Source organism: Procambarus clarkii, chromosome 86 (genome assembly GCF_040958095.1).
Source record: "Procambarus clarkii isolate CNS0578487 chromosome 86, FALCON_Pclarkii_2.0, whole genome shotgun sequence".
In the NCBI taxonomy this organism is placed as follows: domain Eukaryota; kingdom Metazoa; phylum Arthropoda; class Malacostraca; order Decapoda; family Cambaridae; genus Procambarus; species Procambarus clarkii.
In genome coordinates, this window is record NC_091235.1 from 14,333,155 (window position 1) to 14,352,117 (window position 18,963).

Here is an 18,963-nt window from a genome sequence, read left to right on the forward strand (position 1 = left end):
GAAAGACTGATTAAAAAGATAGAGGCTCATGGTATTGGGGTGCCATATTAAAAAGGATTAGGGCATGGTTATACCAAAGGAAACAGAGTTAGTATAAATGGAATTAAGTCAGAGTGGGGAAAATGTTGTAAGTGGAGTACCTCAAGGCTCTGTACTGGGACCTCTGTTGTTTATAATATATATAAATGATTTAGATTCAGGTTTCAGTATCAACATTTGCAAATTTGCTGATGATACAAAAATCGGTAGGGAAATTAACACGGAAGAAGACTCACTATCACTTCAAGTTGATCTAAATAGGGTTTTGAAATGGTCAAAAGATTGGCAGATGCAGTTTAATGTTGATAAATGTAAAGTTCTGAGGCTAGGTAATGATGATAGAGTTACAAGATACGAGCTAGATGGTGTTGAGATTGCGAAGTCGGATTGTGAAAGGGATTTGGGAGTTATGATTAGTAAGAATTTAAAACAATAGGATAAATGCATGAATGTTTGTAATAAGGCAAATAGGACACTGGGATTTATTAATCAAAGCGTTAGTAACAAGACACCCGGTGGTGTTCTTCAGCTATATCTTGCTCTGGTTAGGCCCCATTTAGATTATGCAGTTCAGTTTTGGTCGCCGTACTATAGAATGGATATAAATTCACTTGAACGTGTCCAGCCTCACGAACCTCACGAACCTCGCCCAAAATGAGTACAAGTTCAATGAATCTGTGTGTAAATTAAGTCTTTGAAAATGTAATAAGCATTATGAAACGCATTCAGGCGTCAGACAATTAAAAAATGAATTTTGGAGAATTTATATTTTTATTACCACCGACAGTGAAAAAAAACATAAGAAATATTGAGAAAGTTTGTGTTAGAATTATTAATCTTACCTTTTCGGTCATATTCAACAATATATATACATACATACATACATACATACATACATACATACACATACGCATAGACACACACTGGCTGCCTGTTTCCCAACAATAAATTATTATGAATTATTATATCTGAACTTGAGATTTCCCCCAAGCCTCTTTCAGTGACCCAAATTCTCGTCATTGTTCCTGGTAAGCATTCATGAATCATCTGAGAGCAGGTGTGTCTCCCAAGGCTTCGATACTTATATGTTTTAAGATCAGCAAGCTTCTGAGGGAGTATTCCAGAAAGAAAATAACTGCAGAATCCCGAGCGCTGTCCACTCAGCCGTCAGGCCCCCCTATATAGTAAGCTTACATACCTTACAATAAGTATCAAGAATTTAATATAGAGTTACACATGAAAGCAGATTCTTACATAAATGTACTGCTAATAAGACCATCTTGAAGATGATAACTGAGCACCTGTTTTAGACAAGCAAGTAAATAAGTGTAAGTTTAATGTCATCATTTGTGAACCAGGATTTATGTCACAAGGAATGTCACATACATTCCTGAGGCCTGACAGCTGAGTGGACATCGAGCGGGATTTGTAGTCATAAGGTTCCAGGTTCGATTCCCGGTGGAGGCAGAAACAAATGGGCAGAGTTTCTTTCATCCTGATGCCCCGGTTTACCTAGCAGTAAATAGGTACCTGGGAGTTAAACAGCTGCTACGGGCTGCTTCCTGTGGATGTGTAACTAAAAATGGAGGCCTGGTCGAAGACCGGGCCACAGGGACGCTAAGCCCCGAAATCACCTCAGGATAACCTGACATCACTCACATCTCCTCAAAGACTGCAAAGATTCTACAAAAGGATCAAATCAGTATAAACTTGTATCTTTGTACAAGTTTAAACTAATTTAAACTTGTACAAAGGTTTTCAAATACATCATGAACAAGTTATTTAAGTCTATTAAACTTATTTCAAGCAGAATGTTTAATTCAGCAGATGATACTTTTTTAATGTGTTCGGCAACATAAACTTTGGTTTCACTCTTCTCTTGCTCACCTCTCATTCAACATTTGTTATTGCCTCAAACTGTATATTAAAAAAATATTAATAAACTACATTATCTACCTTTGTTTTCTGAACAAATATCGCCTATTTTTTTATCTGTTCTTCACTGTCTGAAAATTGGTTGTTTACATCAACTTTATCTTTATAACTTTTACAGCTTGCTACTGTCATTTACACTTGCTATCTTATAAAATGTATACAAGTAAATAAAAAACAGCTCAAGTTGGTATATTTTATGTATAGACTATAGAGCAAAGACTGTACAGACCAAAGACTGTATAGTAACTATGAAAACATGAGCTGCTCAGTACATGGATGGGTCTTGCTCCAGCATATCCATAAGGGGTTATACTTCCGGCAAGACTCTGAATGCAACATACAAGTTATTATGCATACAGTATTTATGAGGAGCCTCACATGAGATGTTCAATTTACTGAAATAAATCACTTTGAACCTTATTAGCCCATATAATGGAAATACATCTTGAAATCCTTCCCATTTAATAAATTAGTTTCATGTATAAAAGAATCTAAGGCAAAATTTATTGCAGCTGCTTCATGAATAAATCCAGAATTGAATGAAATGAAACCCGTCTTTCTAGCCATATGGATAGCTTTCTGAGCAATCATGTCCCACCAGGCTTTTGCAGGCCAAACAGCATACTGGGGACCAGGATACAAAGAACAACTCAAGCCAAGGGGAATGCTGTTAGAAAGGAAGAGCACTACAATACAAGCAACTGTAACAAGGAATATCAACATTTCCAATAAAATGAATACAAAAAACCCAGCGTAAAATGAAATGAAATGCCAATTTCTGGGTGAGCCCTGAAGTTACTATATTTGATAAAGTGCCAGATTACAAGGTGCCATCAATCTCGGAGTTCTTATTAGTCTACCAGGTACCAATACACAAGACACAAGTCAAGCCTGGCCTTGGGCCAGGCTTGGGGAGTAGAACAACTCCCAGAACCTCATCAAGTGGGTATCAAGCAGGTAACCACAAACCAGAACCTGGCCCCACAGAGAGGTGCAAGGAGCAGTGGCACTTGTGATAAATTTTATGCATGTCTGCCACCACCAAGGGAAGGCAACCAGAAAATCAGTGAAAGAAATCAGACCACCGCTTGGTTAGATACAAGACCACAGCCTCAAGATGGCCAACATGAGCTCCCCCAGCAATGTAAACTATCAAAAATTCATAAAATTAGAGGAAGCTAGTTCACTCCACCTTCCCTCCTCATTTGAGGCAAAAAGGGAGACAGACTGGGATAGCCAGTTGCTTCCGGCTGGAGACAGTTCAGCCGGAAGCCCGGAGAAATCCGAATCCTCCTCAAGGCATGCCACATGACTGCAAATGCCCACACCATACTGTGTATTCATCTACTTGTGCCTGCAGCATCGAGCATTGGTTCCTGGATCCTGCCTTTCTAGCCTCCGGTGTTTAAAGCAATGACTCCTGTTCTAGTTCCCTATTATATCTAGTTTTAAAATTAGGAAGAGTTTGCTTCCACAACCTGCTCCCTAAGTTCATTTCATTTTCCCTTTAGTCTCATGCTAAAAGAAAAGTTCCTAACATCTCTATGACTAATATGAGTTTCCAGCTTCCACCTGTCCCCCTTGTTCTGTTAGTATTCAGTGAGAACATTTCATCTATTTCAACTGTCAATCTCCCCAAGTATTTTATGTTTCAATCATATCTCCCTGCTCCCTCCTTTTTTCTAGTGATGTCAGGTTCAGTTCCTTTGGTCAGTTTCTTCAGGTGGGGGCTCCATGATGGGGTGCAATACTCAAAGACTGGTCTTGCATAGGCAGTTTAAAGCACCCTAACTGCCTCCTTACTTGGTTTCTGAATTTCTGAATAATGTTTTAACTATTGCCAGTGTACAATACGCTGCTGTCATTATCCTATTTATATGTGACTCATGAGTTCGATTAGGTGTTATGTCCACTCCCAGGTATCTCTTTCTTGAATAGTCACAGGTATGTAGTTTCCCTTTATTGTGTACTGTCCCTTTAGTCTGCTTGACAAAAAGTGGAGAGGGAGACAAATAGCCCAGAACAGCTTAGCGAGTGCTGCTCACAAAGCCCCAACTCAGTGCTGAGGTGTCCGTAAAAACATCAAGCAATGGTGAAGGAAGGCACTGAGGTACCAAATCCCGATAAACTCAAAGAGGAAGTTGACAATACAGTAGCTGGCAAAGAGCCAATGGGGTCTGCACTCAGCAATTATGATGGTGGTGAAAGGGGTTTAACTGGGGAACAATAATGACCCATAAAGCCACACTATGCTGAGCAGAAAACTATGCAGGCAAAGTTCAGGCTCCCGCACGACCAATGAAGCAGCCGCCGAGTCACCCAGGCCCACCTCAACACCAGCAGGCGGCAGTGCTGCAGCTGAAGAAAAGCCAGTGGAGGAAGGGAAAAGTGATGCCAATCGAGAATCCACCAGAAGACCCAACCAAGTCCTAAGCTGGGATGGATCCAGCTGGGACTTCCGCCAGTTCACAAGGAACCTGAACCCGGTAAGCAAGGAAAGGATCATATCCCTGGCTTGCTAACATGCAGACTGACAGAGGGACCACACCAGCCAGTTGTCAAGGTAGGCCAGAACATAAAACCCCCAATAAACGAAGACGAGTCACCACGGCTCAAGCCAACCTGATAAAAACATGGGGAGCCAGATTCAAGCTGAACCCTAAAGCATTAAGCCTAATGCTCCACTATAAAACCTAACCAATCACTGAACCCCTAATGAACAAGGACAAGCCAGTATGTGTCCTTGAGGTCCAGGAATATTGTCCAGGAGCTCGCTTCTAATACAAGGTGAACTTGGGCCAAAATGGTCAGTCACAATGTGGGGGCAAGGGATGAATGCGTTTACTTCAGAAAGATTGAGGAAGAACCAAAGCCCTCCCAAGTCCCTTTTCAGAACCGGGAAGAAGCAAGACAATACAGTAGCTGGTGAAAGGTGATGTCATTTTCAGAGATGTCATTTCCGAAGAGATGTCATTTTCACCATGCTGGAAGCATCCCACTCCGATGCAGGCAAGGGAAAGGGGTCTACTCTGAAAGCCCTGACCCCCGGGGAAAGAGGAAGGGACCAAAACAGGGAAAGACTGACCAATACCACCGAAGGTATCATGAAACCACCGGAAAAGCCCACAAATTATGGGACCAGGAGCTGGAAAACCAAGTGAGATGTTCCCCTTTCCCCCCTCCACTACCTCATCAAAGGGGCAAACTGTGAAAGGGCCAGCACAAGCCAAGAAAAGTAGGAGCCCTCTGCAAAGTGTGAGTATGGTGCCAACCAGCAGAGGATGAAATGGCCACAGGAAGCACATGCCACCCAGAATCTGATATCAATGAGACCCTACCTTGAACAACAGCAGGCATGAGAGTTGGGCAGCATAGAACATGGCCACCACCTTCCAGAGCATGGAAGTGTACAGCTTGGGCAAAGCAGCCAACAAAACCACAGTAGATCTATCAAGGCACCTGCACCAGGCCCAGAGCCGAGTGCTACAAAAGGGAAAGACCCAAACCCTCGGCAGGACCAGCCGACACAACTGCCTCTGCACCTCCCAGAACTGAGAGGTATGAGCTACGGTTCTGGATATGAGAGGTTCCGGATCTCCCGGAACTGAGAGGTATGAGCTATGAGGAAAGGCTAAAGGAGCTGAACCTCACGTCCCTGGAAAACAGAAGAGTAAGGGGAGACATGATAACCACCTACAAAATTCTCAGGGGAATTGACAGGGTGGACAAAGACAAACCCTTCAGCACGGGTGGGACACGAACAAGGGGACACCGGTGGAAACTTAGTACCCAGATGAGCCACAGAGACGTTAGAAAGAATTTTTTCAGTGTCAGAGTAGTTAATAAATGGAATGCACTAGGCAGTGATGTGGTGGAGGCTGACTCCATACACAGTTTCAAATGTAGATATGATAGAGCCCAGTAGGCTCAGGAATCTGTACATCAGTTGATTGACAGTTGAGAGGCGGGACCAAAGAGACAAAGCTCAACCCCCACAAGCACAATTAGGTGAGTACCTGGATCAAAAGGAGCCACCCCTGGAGATGGCCAAAACACTTCCCGAGCTAAATTCTACTCCAACCCAGAAACCCTTAGATATTTTGGGGCCAGCAGCATGGACCAGAGGGAACAAGAGGGAGGGGGGGGGGGCAAATTATGCCCAGCAGGGAAGGAAGAGGTGTAGATGGAGCCAAGGTGGAGTTCACCAACACCTCCAATTCCTGGTCCCAAAACACAAGGTGTGCCAGCTGTGGGCATCCAACCAAGCACACATCCCAAACTACTGCAGGTGGGCAAAACAAACCCACAAAGTGGTAGTCATTTAATATGCACTAACTTTATTTGGAGGGTCAGATAAGAGTGCCACATGGGGAGTGTAAAACTCCACGGGATTCAGTGTTGTACGTGTCACCAACCCAACAGGCAGCATAGCATATGCAGAGCGAATGATTGTTGCCCTCTGGCATGGACAACAAACAATCCTGAAATTCGCACAAGGCAAAAACCGATTCAGATGGGATACCCATTGACAACACTAAACCTATAGAGGATTTCCAGGGCCTGAAGGATAAACCAAGCAGGACACTCAGGCATTGAGTATGCTACACCAGACCTAAAAGTAAGCCAACAAAGCCTGGGCTTCACGGCTGTGAAAGCCCACCTCGGGCATGCCATAAATACAAGCTCTTGAGCCACCAGTGTGCTCCACCAGCCACCAATCACTCCAGACCTGGTCTAAGACAACATGGTAACAAGACCCTTGACTCACCCAAGGTGAGGGCCAGCCCAAGCAGGAAGGACATCTATGTGAGTGAAATCCTAAACACACCACAGAAGAGAACTCTGTCAGTGCAGGGGCAGAGCTAGAGAGTACCTTGAGAAGGTAATGCTGAGCACATGTAGCTCTTAGCACTCTAATGTGCAGGCCCATGCTACACCACATAGAACAAAGTCCAGAGAAGGACTTAGCTGAATAGCACTGGGGTCAGCCACAGCTTACTGTCAACTTTGAGGCCCTATTGCAGATATCTGGAATGTGTCACATCAGCAGAGGAGCTGATGGCTCCAGCCTGTGGACAGTGTGAGCCCTAGCCCCCCTCCCTCCCCCAAATGAGTGGGCGGGGGTGGAGCAAATGAGCGCATGCTTGTTTCGAGGGATTTTAGATTGTCTGTTTAGATTGTTGGGAGAGTTCATTCAGCAGGTTGTGAGGCTTTAGTCTATTTGAACCCAGCAGTGGTCTGTATTGGTTCACGGACTTTCTGGGTACCTTTCCCGGTGAGATGGTAGTGTCACCTTCTCTCTGCACCTGTGAGGGGTGCAAAATTCTGGTTCAGGTCCCTGGTAAGTCAAAAAGAACTTCTGTGACTGATATGACTTTTTACTATGGATCAATATTAGCAAGATGGCTCCAGGGAGGCATTGGGGCCTCCCCCCCAAAAATCTTGTGTGTGGAGAGAAAACACCTCAGACAAGGGCAACAAGGACCATAAAGAATTAAAGGGCACCCATGGACCCTCTTTGGACCTTTTTCCCTTCCCCCCACCAACCTTGAGGCCCCAATCCTAGGAACCAAAGACCTCAAGGAAGAGCTGGGATGCAAGTCAGTCACCAAAGAGGACAATGACTAGGGTCAGAGGTGAATGACTATGGCTTGTTGACAGACAGGCCAGGATTACTGGGATGCCATCAGGCAGTAACTAGCAGCTTAGTTGTTGTGACAGGTTTTCTTTTCCAATTTTCTTATATTTCTTATGTTTATTTTATTTATAATTTTGTATATTCTTCCTTGCAGTTGTTTGTTTTACAGTGCTCTTCCTTTCTTATGGTATTTCTCCTTGGCTTGGATTGATGTTTGCACCTCAACCCCCTGTGCCGCTATTGAGTTGGAAGCAGGTTTTGCTCCTGGTCCCCAGTAGACTTATTACTCACAAAGGTCGGCAGAGGCATGATAGGTATGAAAGCTATCCAGGTGGCTGGCTCCAGGGAGCCACCAAGGGGCTACACCAGGAAAAATACTAAATTAGCACTCGTGTACTAGTAGCATGTAGTACTTTCATTACTAAATAGAAAGGACAATTTTTTTTTAAAGAATAACTAACTGATGTCACTGTGAAAAGGAAAGGAATGATCATCCACTGCCATTAACAGAAAAGCAGCTTCAACAAATTATTTAAAAAATAAAAATGTATATTTATTATAGAAAGAAAAGACATTCAATAAAAATAAATTTCACTCATCCCACAACCACAAGTGATGTACCAATGGTGATGTAAAACCTTTTGTGCCATTGTTTCTATTAATTTTATACATGTGCATTAGACGTAGCGTCCCAGGGCAGTAGTTATATATTCCCCAAATTATATATCTGAGTAACTAACAAGATATACACCATAAAACCTATGTCACCACTGGACGTTTACAATTGAAGCACCAAACAATAATATATCCACACAGTTATTAAATATTAATATTATTTGGCAGCTTTTAAGTACAAAGGTAGCAGTAGTAACTTAAAGTACCTTCCACAGTATATATGACACACTTATTGTCTTGAAAATGCACCAATTAATGCACATATAACCAGTTAACACTAAGGCTTAAATCTGACAATTATACATCTAAATTGAGAATATCATGTACCAGTACTAATCAAAACCAACGACTCAACATTTTATACTCTCCCTTCCTTTGATCTGTGCTGGAACAATTCTTCAACAATATTGGGATCTGCCAGAGTAGAGATGTCACCAAAGTCATGATCTCCAACAGCAATTTTTCGCAAAACACGCCTCATTATCTTTCCTGAACGAGTTTTTGGCAGGCTAGGAGCAAGCTGCATAAAATCAGGTGTAGCAAAGGTACCAATCTTAGATCGCACTGGAAGAAAAATTAATTTATTAATAGTTGGAAGCAAAGTTACTTGGTTCATAATCTTATATAGCTTATTGTAGTTTAATACAGGAATAACTAGAGTAAATATTACAATTTAAAAAATAATTCTGCATTTTACAAAATTACTGTATTTAACAGGGATGAGTATGAAGTGCCTAAAAAATGGTTTAGGCACACCGAGATGAAGCTCGCAGGTGATAAATTTTATCACCATACTAATGGTGATAAACCCACGTCAAAAAGACCAGACGTGAAGAGCAGAGTAGTAGACTGAAAACTGTAGACAGTACCACTGCCTGGTAAACCCAGGCAGGGTACTGCTAACCGGTGCCCAAAACTACCAAACAACCTTCTAAGAACTGAACCCCCGGGACATGTACACTCACGGGGACCTAGCAGGGGGAACCATCGGAAGAAGGAAGAGCACTCGGTACACAGGGGGCAAGAACTAAGGCAGACCCCCCCACCAGGCAGAAAACAAAAAGAGAAAGAAAACCCCGCAAGAGGACAGCGTACCCAGGCGGAACAGAGCCAGCTGCTATGATAGATGAAAACTAGCTACTCAGTACCCTGCACCCTGCCAGTGCAAACTGCCCCCCTACCCCAAAGCAAACAAGGGAGACAGAACACCCCGAGCACACAAGGGGCGGCCGAAAACCAAGCAGCAAATGGCCTAGCAGGGGCAGAACCCAAGGAACTTGTGGAAGGAAATCCCAAGCCTCAAGGGCAGTACATACAGGGCACCTAGGGAAGGAAACCCTAGGCGCATGCAGCCCGAGTACTGAAGAAACACTCCCGGCTCACGCACCACCTAGAAGACAGACACCACACTCTAGGTACAGTGCTGAAACAACCACCGGAGCCGGAGCACATGACCTCAGCCATTAGCATAAGCCTTAGAACTGGGGGTGGATAGCTCGTGTGATGGATCTGGAGCTCCCCCTTCCCCCTCCCGGAGAGGGGGGAGCTGCGCGGACAGCAGCGCTGTGACGTGTGATGTCATGATTGTTTGCTCGTTTATTTTAGGGGAGTTCTTGTTGCTACCACTTGTTCGGCTTGTGGTAGCAATTTTTACCAGAATAGGGATTTGTTTTGGGACGCTTACCTTTCTGGGTGCCTAACCCGGTTGATGGCAGACATAGAATGCTTCCAACCACATGGGGGTTTCTATAGGCCATTACTCCCCTTGCCTCTTCTGAGGGGGCCAGGTTCTGGCTCGTGGTCCCCGGTAGACCCATAGAACTCCATACACATGACTGATGCCAAAGTCTGACATTAGCATATCAGCCTAGTAAGCTCCGGGAAACCAAAGGGGCTCCCCCCAGAAAATCTAAAATTTTTGAAAACATTGAAGAGGAATACTCAATCTTAGCAAATGACCATTTATATCATATACTTTATACCTATAAGGATAACTTTACCTTTATTTTTAAGTTCTGCTACTAGCTTGTCAGTGTACTCATTGCCCTCAGTTAGTGTGACATAACAGTAGAGGCATTCTCCTTTCACACTGTGTGGTCTTGCAACTACTGCAGATTCTGCTACTGCTGGGTGCTCAACAAGTGAACTTTCAACCTGAAATGTTGAATTTAATTTGTGTAGATTATATGATTATTTGTAATATACCTCACTACATTGGCTAAAGATTTTTTTAGTTAAATATATAATATATATATACAGTGGTACTTCGTATAACGAATTGAATCCGTTCCAGCGCCGTCGTCTTCATGTGAAATGGACGTCATACAAAACGAATGTCCCCATTGACCTTAATGGTAATCAAATTAATCCGTTCTACCACCGAAAAACATCAATATGATATTCAATGTTATAAATAATGGAGCAGCCTACTGTACATACACTGCACAAACCTTTTTGATATTTTTCTTTCTTCAAATTTGTTCAATATTTATTTTCCATTTGTCTTATAGCAAAAGGTTCGTTCGGTGGTCGTCAGGTAGGCTGCTCCATGTTTCTTACATAAAAAAAAAAAAATAAAAAAAAATGAAGAATTTTGAAAACCAGAACAAATGTCAAAAAGGTTAGTTCGGTTGTCCATAGGTAGGCTGCTCCATGTTTCTTAAATAAAAAAAAAAACACGAAAAATAAAAAAAACAGTTGAAACAATTTGGAAAGTGGACAAATGCCATAAAGGTTCATTCAGTGTTTGACGGGTAGGCTGCTCCATTATAACAATTTTTCTTTGTTTCAAATGTGTTCCACATGTTTTGTATTTTTCATTTACATATGGAGCAGCCTGCTCGTTTTTTTTTGGGGAGTTCTGTCCACTCATTTGTTGATTTTCATTGTTAACCAGAATAGGGGTTAGTTTTGTGGCGCTTACCTTTCTGGGTGCCTGTCCCAATCGATGGCAAATATAGAATGCTCCAAATCACATGTGCATTTCTATGGGCCATTGCTCCCCGTGGCTCTGTGAGGGAAGGGGGGGGGGGGCAAGGTTCTAGCTCGTGGTTCCCGGTAGGCAAGAACTCCACCCACATCGACTGATGCAAAATAGCTTGGGTATCCATAACAGCCATGGATTGCTCAGGGAAGCCATAGGGGTTCCCCCCCCCAGAAATAAATAAATGCCTGCTAGGATTTTCCCACACAGTTCCATACATTCTCTATGTTTCCCCTTTTGAAATCTCTTTCGGCTTGGTATAAAAGATTATTTGAGTTTCCTGCAAATTCATTATCTTGCTTGCCACTCTTTATGTAGAGTTCCGTGCCTTTCACATGAGACATAAGGGCAGCTGAGGTCATAGCATTTTCTGTCCTCGAGTGAGGTTTTGCACATGTCATAATGGAAAAACCTACATGTTGATTCAAAGACACTATCCTTTCCTAAGCATATTTAAAAAAAAATTGGGATGGTGGTAACTGCATTCTAATCTTTTCTTATTACCAGCATATCTATGCCTGCATATACCCTTTACATAAAATTTGTATATGCCTGTCCTTCTGGTCTGACTCGCTCCATTGGGGACCGTTGTAGTGTCTGTACCTATAGAGCCGTCAGTGCTGTCTGTTACACTTTTTAGTCTACTGTCGTCTGCATGCGGGCATACTGAATCAGGGTTTACAAATTCCTGAGTTTCTGCTTCAGTTTCCTCCCTGACTATAGTCTCCGACCCTGGTCTATTAGAATTGTTGTTGTTCATTTCCCACTCTTTCTGGTTGGCTTGTAGGCTTCAATGAATGAAGTTTTCCGGTCATGTGTCATGTTATCTAGAAGGTTTTTTAGGATATTCCATCCTCGAACAACCCCCCCCCCCCACAACCCTCACCCCCCTTTTGCACCTCACCTCCAGTATGACCCCCTTACCTTGCAACACCCCAGCCTTGCGACCCTTCCTCTCACCTCTCTACTGCCTTCAAACACCCTTTTCTTGTCCCAATCCCATCCTGAGCCTCACCTTCCACTTACCCCCCCACCTGTCTACCCCAAAACCCATACCTGCCCCTTCTTCTCCCCTGCCCCTAGCACACCCTCTTTCTGACTCTCAACTTCACTCTACCTCTCAGGCCCCCCCCCCCCCCCTCTATGCCTCCCAGACACCTCCCTACTTCCCAGACCCCACTATGCCCTTCAGACACCCCTAGCTGCCCAGACCACATTCACCCACCAGATCTTGGAGGGCTAGAAGGGGGAGGGGTAGAAGGGTGAGGGGGTTAGAGGGGCTTGAAAGAGAAGGGGAAAAGTGTCCCCAACCCCTTTTATTTTATATAAAGACAAAAAGTGTGAATGAAACATTAATCACCAACCTGAGCTGTGGAGAGGAGATGCCCCGAGACATTTAACATGTCATCTATGCGTCCAGTGACCCATATGTAACCATCTTCATCACGCTTGGCACCTGAGTACAACACAAACATTAAACAGCATACTATACTACAATGCCTAACAACAATATTATAATTTAAGCTGGCTCAAACCATCATTTCACACTCTGGGATCATTTAAGCTCCAGCAAAATGTTTGAATCTTGATTGCTTTCAAAGTGATTTACACAAAATTTTTATTTCTAAATCTCTCATGGCCACACAACATACCTTCTTGAGGTTATCTTGAGATGATTTCGGGGCTTTAGTGTCCCCGCGGCCCGGTCCTCGACCAGGCCTCCACCCCCAGGAAGCCAGCTGACTAACTCCCAGGTACCTATTTACTGCTAGGTAACAGGGGCATTCAGGGTGAAAGAAACTTTTGCCCATTTGTTTCTGCCTCGTGCGGGAATCGAACCCGCGGCACAGAATTACGAGTCCTGCACGCTATCCACCAGGCTACGAGGCCCCCGTAGCCTTATTACCCTGTATTACCTTCAGTAATACTTATATTTTTAATTGATGGCAGTCACATACCTAGCCTTTATATTATTTCTCCTGTTTCGCTCTTTGAGGCACACACCAGGAGTGTGACCCACGAGTGTCACCTGGGGACCAGGACTAGCACCATGACCGGCACCAGAATTTGGCCCCATGAAAGAAGTACTGGTATGGGGAAGCCTGGGGATCACAAAACTGAGCAAAACACCCACCAGAAAGCGCAAATGCTTCGAAACAATCAACTGCTTTTAAGAAATATGTAACCCTGTAAAAATAGTTACGACAGAAAAAATTGCTACCTACATGAACTTGCTCACCACCTGATAACAGCAGTGGGTCCCAGGGTCAGCCAACCAGGCAACCAGTGTAACGAGGCAGAGTGCTCTAAGTCGCTGCATTTAGGCTCCAGTCTCTAAGGAGGCATTGGTTTGAATCCCACTGCTGCCAAAAATGTTTAAGATGGGTTCAAACAAAGCTGACAAAAAAAGTTAGAAGGTTCACTTTTGCAAAGTGGTAGATGGTTGGAACAAGTTAACACTCATCTCATCCTGCAACTGCACTTAGGTAATTACACAAACCTGGTGCACATCTGGCAGCACTCGGCTCTATAAGAAGACTCTCCTTGGAAGGAATCAGGATCTACATAGAGTCAAACAGGACCCAAAGGCCCAAATCTGAGCCCCCAAGTACTGGAAGCTGCAGAAGAGGGTCCCGAGGCAGAACCAGAAAATCAAATTCCAAGGGAGAGGCATCAAAGAAAGGAGGGGCTAGCAGAAAGGAGAACCCAAAAAGCTCAGAAGGACAAACCAGCTCAACTGCCTCAGTGCCTGATTTGAAAAGGGTAACCCCCAGAGCCACCCGAACCACATCTAAAGCCAAATCCTGCCCCGACCCAGAAACCCTCATATGTCTTGGGGCTGGGAGCAGGGTAGGAGGAACAGAGGAAGGGTGAACCATGCTCGAAGGGGAAGGAAAATGATGTGTGAATGAAGCCAAGGTAGAGTTCACAAACACCTCCAATTCTGGGTCGCTAAAAACCAACTGGGGCAGCTCCAGGCCATCCAACTGGGCATACAACCTAGATTGCTGCAACTGAGAAAACCAAAACCCGGGGGGTGTGTAACAAAAAGGAGGCCTGGTCGAGGACCGGGCAGTGGGGACACTAAGCTCCGAAATCATCTCAAGATAACCTCAAGACAAGATAGCTTATTAACCAACCATCTTGAGGTTATCTTGAGATGATTTCGGGGCTTTAGTGTCCCCGCGGCCCAGTCCTCGACCAGGCCTCCACCCCCAGGAAGCAGCCCGTGACAGCTGACTAACTCCCAGGTACCTATTTACTGCTAGGTAACAGGGGCATTCAGGGTGAAAGAAACTTTGCCCATTTGTTTCTGCCTCGTGCGAGAATCGAACCCGCGCCACAGAATTACGAGTCCTGCGCGCTATCCACCAGGCTACGAGACCATATACAGTAGTTTAAGACTAAACATAAGTCATGACTAAAGGTGCTTCAGTGCACGTATAGACACACAGAATACACCTCTGGCTGAATATATTCTTTGACGTTAAAGTCTTAAAGAAAAGTTCAGAATTAAAATCGGCATTTCATTTATTTAATGTATATATATTATCAATGTAGATTGAAATACAGTAGTCTTAAACTTTAAAGCAATTTTCTTTTCAATATATTCCTTGCAACTACACCTTTATACTTTATGTTCCTTGTAAGTCATAGACTTTGCAAATTACTATAAATTAATGCTATGTTCAGCTTATATGAGTAGTCATTCTAATTTCATGCTATATATTTCACCAAAAGCTGTCTGACCCATCCCTGCTCTTCCTACTTTGCACATATTCAAACATTCACCTCCCACTCTTGTTAGGAATACTGGTAAAGGAGAAGCAAATATTTACCATCCCCAGTGCAGTAGAAGCCGGGGAATTTCTTGAAATAGGTAGTCTCAAAACGTTCATGGTTACCATAGACAGTGCGCATGATACCAGGCCAGGGTCGGCTGAACACCAAGTAGCCTTCTCCAACCCCCTTTATTTCTCTACCCTCTTCATCTAACAAGGCCACATCAACTCCAAAGAATGGAAAAGTCTGAAACGGGAAAAATATTCATGGCAAAGAAAATCAAAATGTCAAATGTATCATGTAAACTTTTTATAATTAAGAGAACAATATATTATCTTCATTTAAATCATTGTGGATGATACACTGTAATCAAAGTTTAAGTGTAATTTTCTAAAACCTATGACCAACTTTTATAACTATATATTGTTTCATATTTTTGTTTGGTGCCTCACCACTCCATGAGAGTAAGAAATGCAATGATGAATTATTATAAACCAGAGTAAAATTAGCTTTGAATGTAATGAAATGCTAACTTCTGGTGCAGACCCAGTGACTGCATGATGTTATATTAAGATGGTTCCCATCTACCAGGTCACATCAGCTGTATAGTTCTTTAGGCTTATCAGGAACCACAGCCAAATCTGGCATCCCCTCCCCCCTCTTCCCTCACAGAGCTGCAGAGAATAGTGACATTTTGCCACCTCACCAATTTTTTGTCTTAACTCGGGTCGGGTGCGGCTTTGGTTGATAAAGCGCACTGGTGGTTTGTGGGCTTCCCTTCAGTGTGCCGAGGTTGGTCTTCACAACCATATAACCCCAGGCTGTGATGGCTTATATTTAGGTACTGCATAGTGTCCCTAGTACCTGGGTGTCCTGCACAGTGTCCCCAGCACCTGGGTGTCCTGCATGGTGTCCCCAGTGCCTTGGTGTCCTGCATAGTAACCCCAGGTGCTGGGGACACTATGCAGGACACCCAGGTGCTGGGGACGTTTCAGAGCCAGCAGCGAGGGGGAGAGGGGACAGAGTGAACCACTGAAGGAGAAGGATAAGGAGGGGTAAACAGAACCAAAGTCGAAGCAACTCCCACCCCCATGTATGGGTCCCTATGACCTAAACAGTAGACAGGGGTTTGCGTAAACAGGGGAGCGGCAACTTGATGACATCATGCTCGTTTGCTAATTTTCGTTGGGGAGTTCTGTCTACTCGTTCGGCTTTCAGTAGCAATATTTACACCAGAATAGGGGTTTGTTTTGGGGGCGCCTATCTTTCTGGGTGCCAGACCCGGTCAATGGCAGACGTAGAATGCTCCCAACCACACGGGGGTTTCTAGTGGCCATTACTCCTCATGCCTCTCTGAGGGGGCCCAGGTTCTGGCTCGTGGTCCTCAGTAGGCAAGAACTCCATGTACTTTGACTCATGCCAGAAAGCTAATGGTTACATATCAGCCTCGACAACGTGCCCATAAAGGTCGAACAACGTGCCCATAGAGGCCGAACAATGTGCCCATAGAGGCCTGCTTGATGGGGTTCTGGGAGTTCTTCTACTCCCCAAGCCCGGCCCGAGGCCAGGCTTGACTTGTGAGAGTTTGGTCCACCAGGCTGTTGCTTGGAGTGGCCCGCAGGCCCACATACCCACCACAGCCTGGTTGGTCCGGAACGTCTTTTAGAAAACAATCTAGTTTTCTCTTGAAGATGTACGCAGTTATTCCGGCAATATTTCTTATAGTCGCTGGGAGGACGTTTAACAGCCGCAGACCTCTGATGTTTATACAGTGTTTTCTGATTGTGCCTATGGCACCTCTGCTCTTCACTGGTTCTATTCTGCATTTTTTTTCATATCATTCACTCTAATACAGTTGGTCATTTTACTGTGTAGATTAAGGACCTGGCCTTCCAGTATTTTCCATGTGTATATTATTTGGTATCTCTCTCGTCTCCTTTCTAGTGAGTACATTTGGAGAGCTTTGAGACGATCCCAATAATTTAGGTGCTTTATCGCGTCTATACGTGCCGTATATGTTCTCTGTATTCCTCCATTTCAGCAGGCCGAACAACGTGAGAGCAACCAGGGAGCCGACGAGGCTTCACCAAGAAAAGCTCAGAAAAGAGCACTTTATTCTGCTCAACACTCAATTTTATGCCTACAGTACAGTATACTGATTTGCTACTATTCAGATATTTATAATAATTATAAAATATGTATTTATAATGTACATTTAAAACATGATACAGGTAATTATACATAGGTAATACATACAGGTATGGTGTAATACATACATGTATAGGGTAATACATACATGTATGGTAATACACCTATGTATGGTGATACATAGGTAAAAAGGTAATTTTTATAATGCTACTAAGATGCAGAACATTTTAGCATGATGCTTGTAAATCTCATGAAAGTGGGGGAACATGGTAGTAATAATAATAATAGCAATGTAGATTATTCTGGATTAAGTATGGAAATTGCTAGTGCAAAATCTACTTAATGAGGGAAACAAAATTATATATTCTTGTTATATTTCTGTCTGATTACTTACAGCTGATCCTGGTTTGGTGGGTGTAGCACCTGGTAGAGGAGTGAGCACATGGCCCCCTGTCTCCGTCTGCCAGAATGTGTCAACAACAGAAACATTACTGTCACCAACCACTCTGTAGTACCACAGCCAAGCCTCTGGATTAATAGGCTCCCCAACACTTCCCAGCACTGACAGACTTGAGATGTCATACCTGGTCATGGCGTACAAATTGTTAATATGCGTATACATGGATGCAATATACATATGCTCCTAATCTATGGTTGCAGACCTATAGGGGTTTGCAATGCAGTTTGAGGGAGTCGACAGGACAAGTTATTATTGTTTGTTAAGATAGTTATTCAATTCTTAACATTGCATTGTTACCAATTACATGTGGCACAATTTAGTTTTTTTAATAAATGAATAACAAGTGGACAAAAGAGATAAACTTTTTAACTTTAAAAAGGGTTAGCAAAATAAAAAAAAAAAGCGTTGAATGTAATGAAACGCCATTTTCTGGGTGAGCCCTGGAGGCTCCCTGGAACTTATCGGGCTAATGTATGTTATATTGTACCGGGACATTAGCTATGGAATTCAGACCTACCAGGGACCAGCGCCAGAACCTGGCCCCTTCAGAGAGGTTTCAGGGAGCAATGGCCCTGGAAAACGCCATCAGCCCGGATAGCTCTGGGGAGCCGAAGAAGCTCCCCCCAGAAATGCTCTGCAAATAAGGATGGCAAAATGTGGAATGACCTCCTAATCACATTAAAGACTGTCCTTCTCTCATCCAGTTTAAAAAGAGAAACTAAGAACTACCTGATAAATTCCATGTAACATACACTACTTCTTAAATGTCAACCTATGTTTTCCTGTTATTGAAGTTTAATTACTGAACCTGTACTTCTGATAACTGTTATCTACCATTAAAAAATTAGTAAGGAATTGTTTCCTTCTGTTTATGTTCTAAAATTAATATGTTCTGTTGATATTTTTGCTGTTCCAATCGTCGGGTAATAATTGTCATTTTATATTGATCTACTTAAATTCTGTATTGCTTTTGATCTCATTTAGTTTTGTCTTAGGTTTTCCATTTTATGCCCAAAATGCTCTGTATATTAGTGGCTTTGGGCACTGTACCTGCTCTACTCATGATTCATGCAATCTTCTTATCCTATGTATTTATGTACTTTTGCATACACTAAATAAATTAAATAAATAAATACATTGTTAAAGTTATCTCCTACATAGCCGTAGATTCTGCCTGTTCCTTATCACAAACGTATCTGCATGCTCCAACATCAAGACTCAACATCAACAATAACAATATGTGCCATAAGTTTTGTCTAGACACGTATCTTCCCCCCCCCCCATCCCTCCCTCCAACCTATC

The 18,963-nt window shown here is 43.3% G+C and overlaps 1 protein-coding gene and 1 long non-coding RNA gene across 4 annotated transcripts in view; one reads left to right on the forward strand and one right to left on the reverse strand.

The window, feature by feature from the left end:
* The window catches only part of LOC138358835 (uncharacterized), a 30,841-nt gene extending 12,047 nt beyond the window's left edge, over nucleotides 1-18,794 (forward strand). The window contains exon 2 of the long non-coding RNA XR_011225580.1: nucleotides 17,598-18,794. This is a non-coding gene — a long non-coding RNA (uncharacterized lncRNA). The remainder of the gene's footprint in view (nucleotides 1-17,597) is intronic.
* AcCoAS (acetyl coenzyme A synthase) overlaps nucleotides 2,154-18,963 on the reverse strand; it is a 63,146-nt gene continuing 46,336 nt past the window's right edge. For all 3 annotated transcript variants that reach the window (XM_045759165.2, XM_045759156.2, XM_045759148.2), the window contains 5 exons: nucleotides 17,596-17,785; nucleotides 15,110-15,299; nucleotides 12,635-12,726; nucleotides 10,288-10,441; nucleotides 2,154-8,851 (listed from right to left, as the gene is read on the reverse strand). In XM_045759165.2, the coding sequence (XP_045615121.1) occupies nucleotides 8,646-8,851; nucleotides 10,288-10,441; nucleotides 12,635-12,726; nucleotides 15,110-15,299; nucleotides 17,596-17,785 (832 nt within the window). In that variant the 3' untranslated portion in view covers nucleotides 2,154-8,645. The remainder of the gene's footprint in view (nucleotides 8,852-10,287; nucleotides 10,442-12,634; nucleotides 12,727-15,109; nucleotides 15,300-17,595; nucleotides 17,786-18,963) is intronic.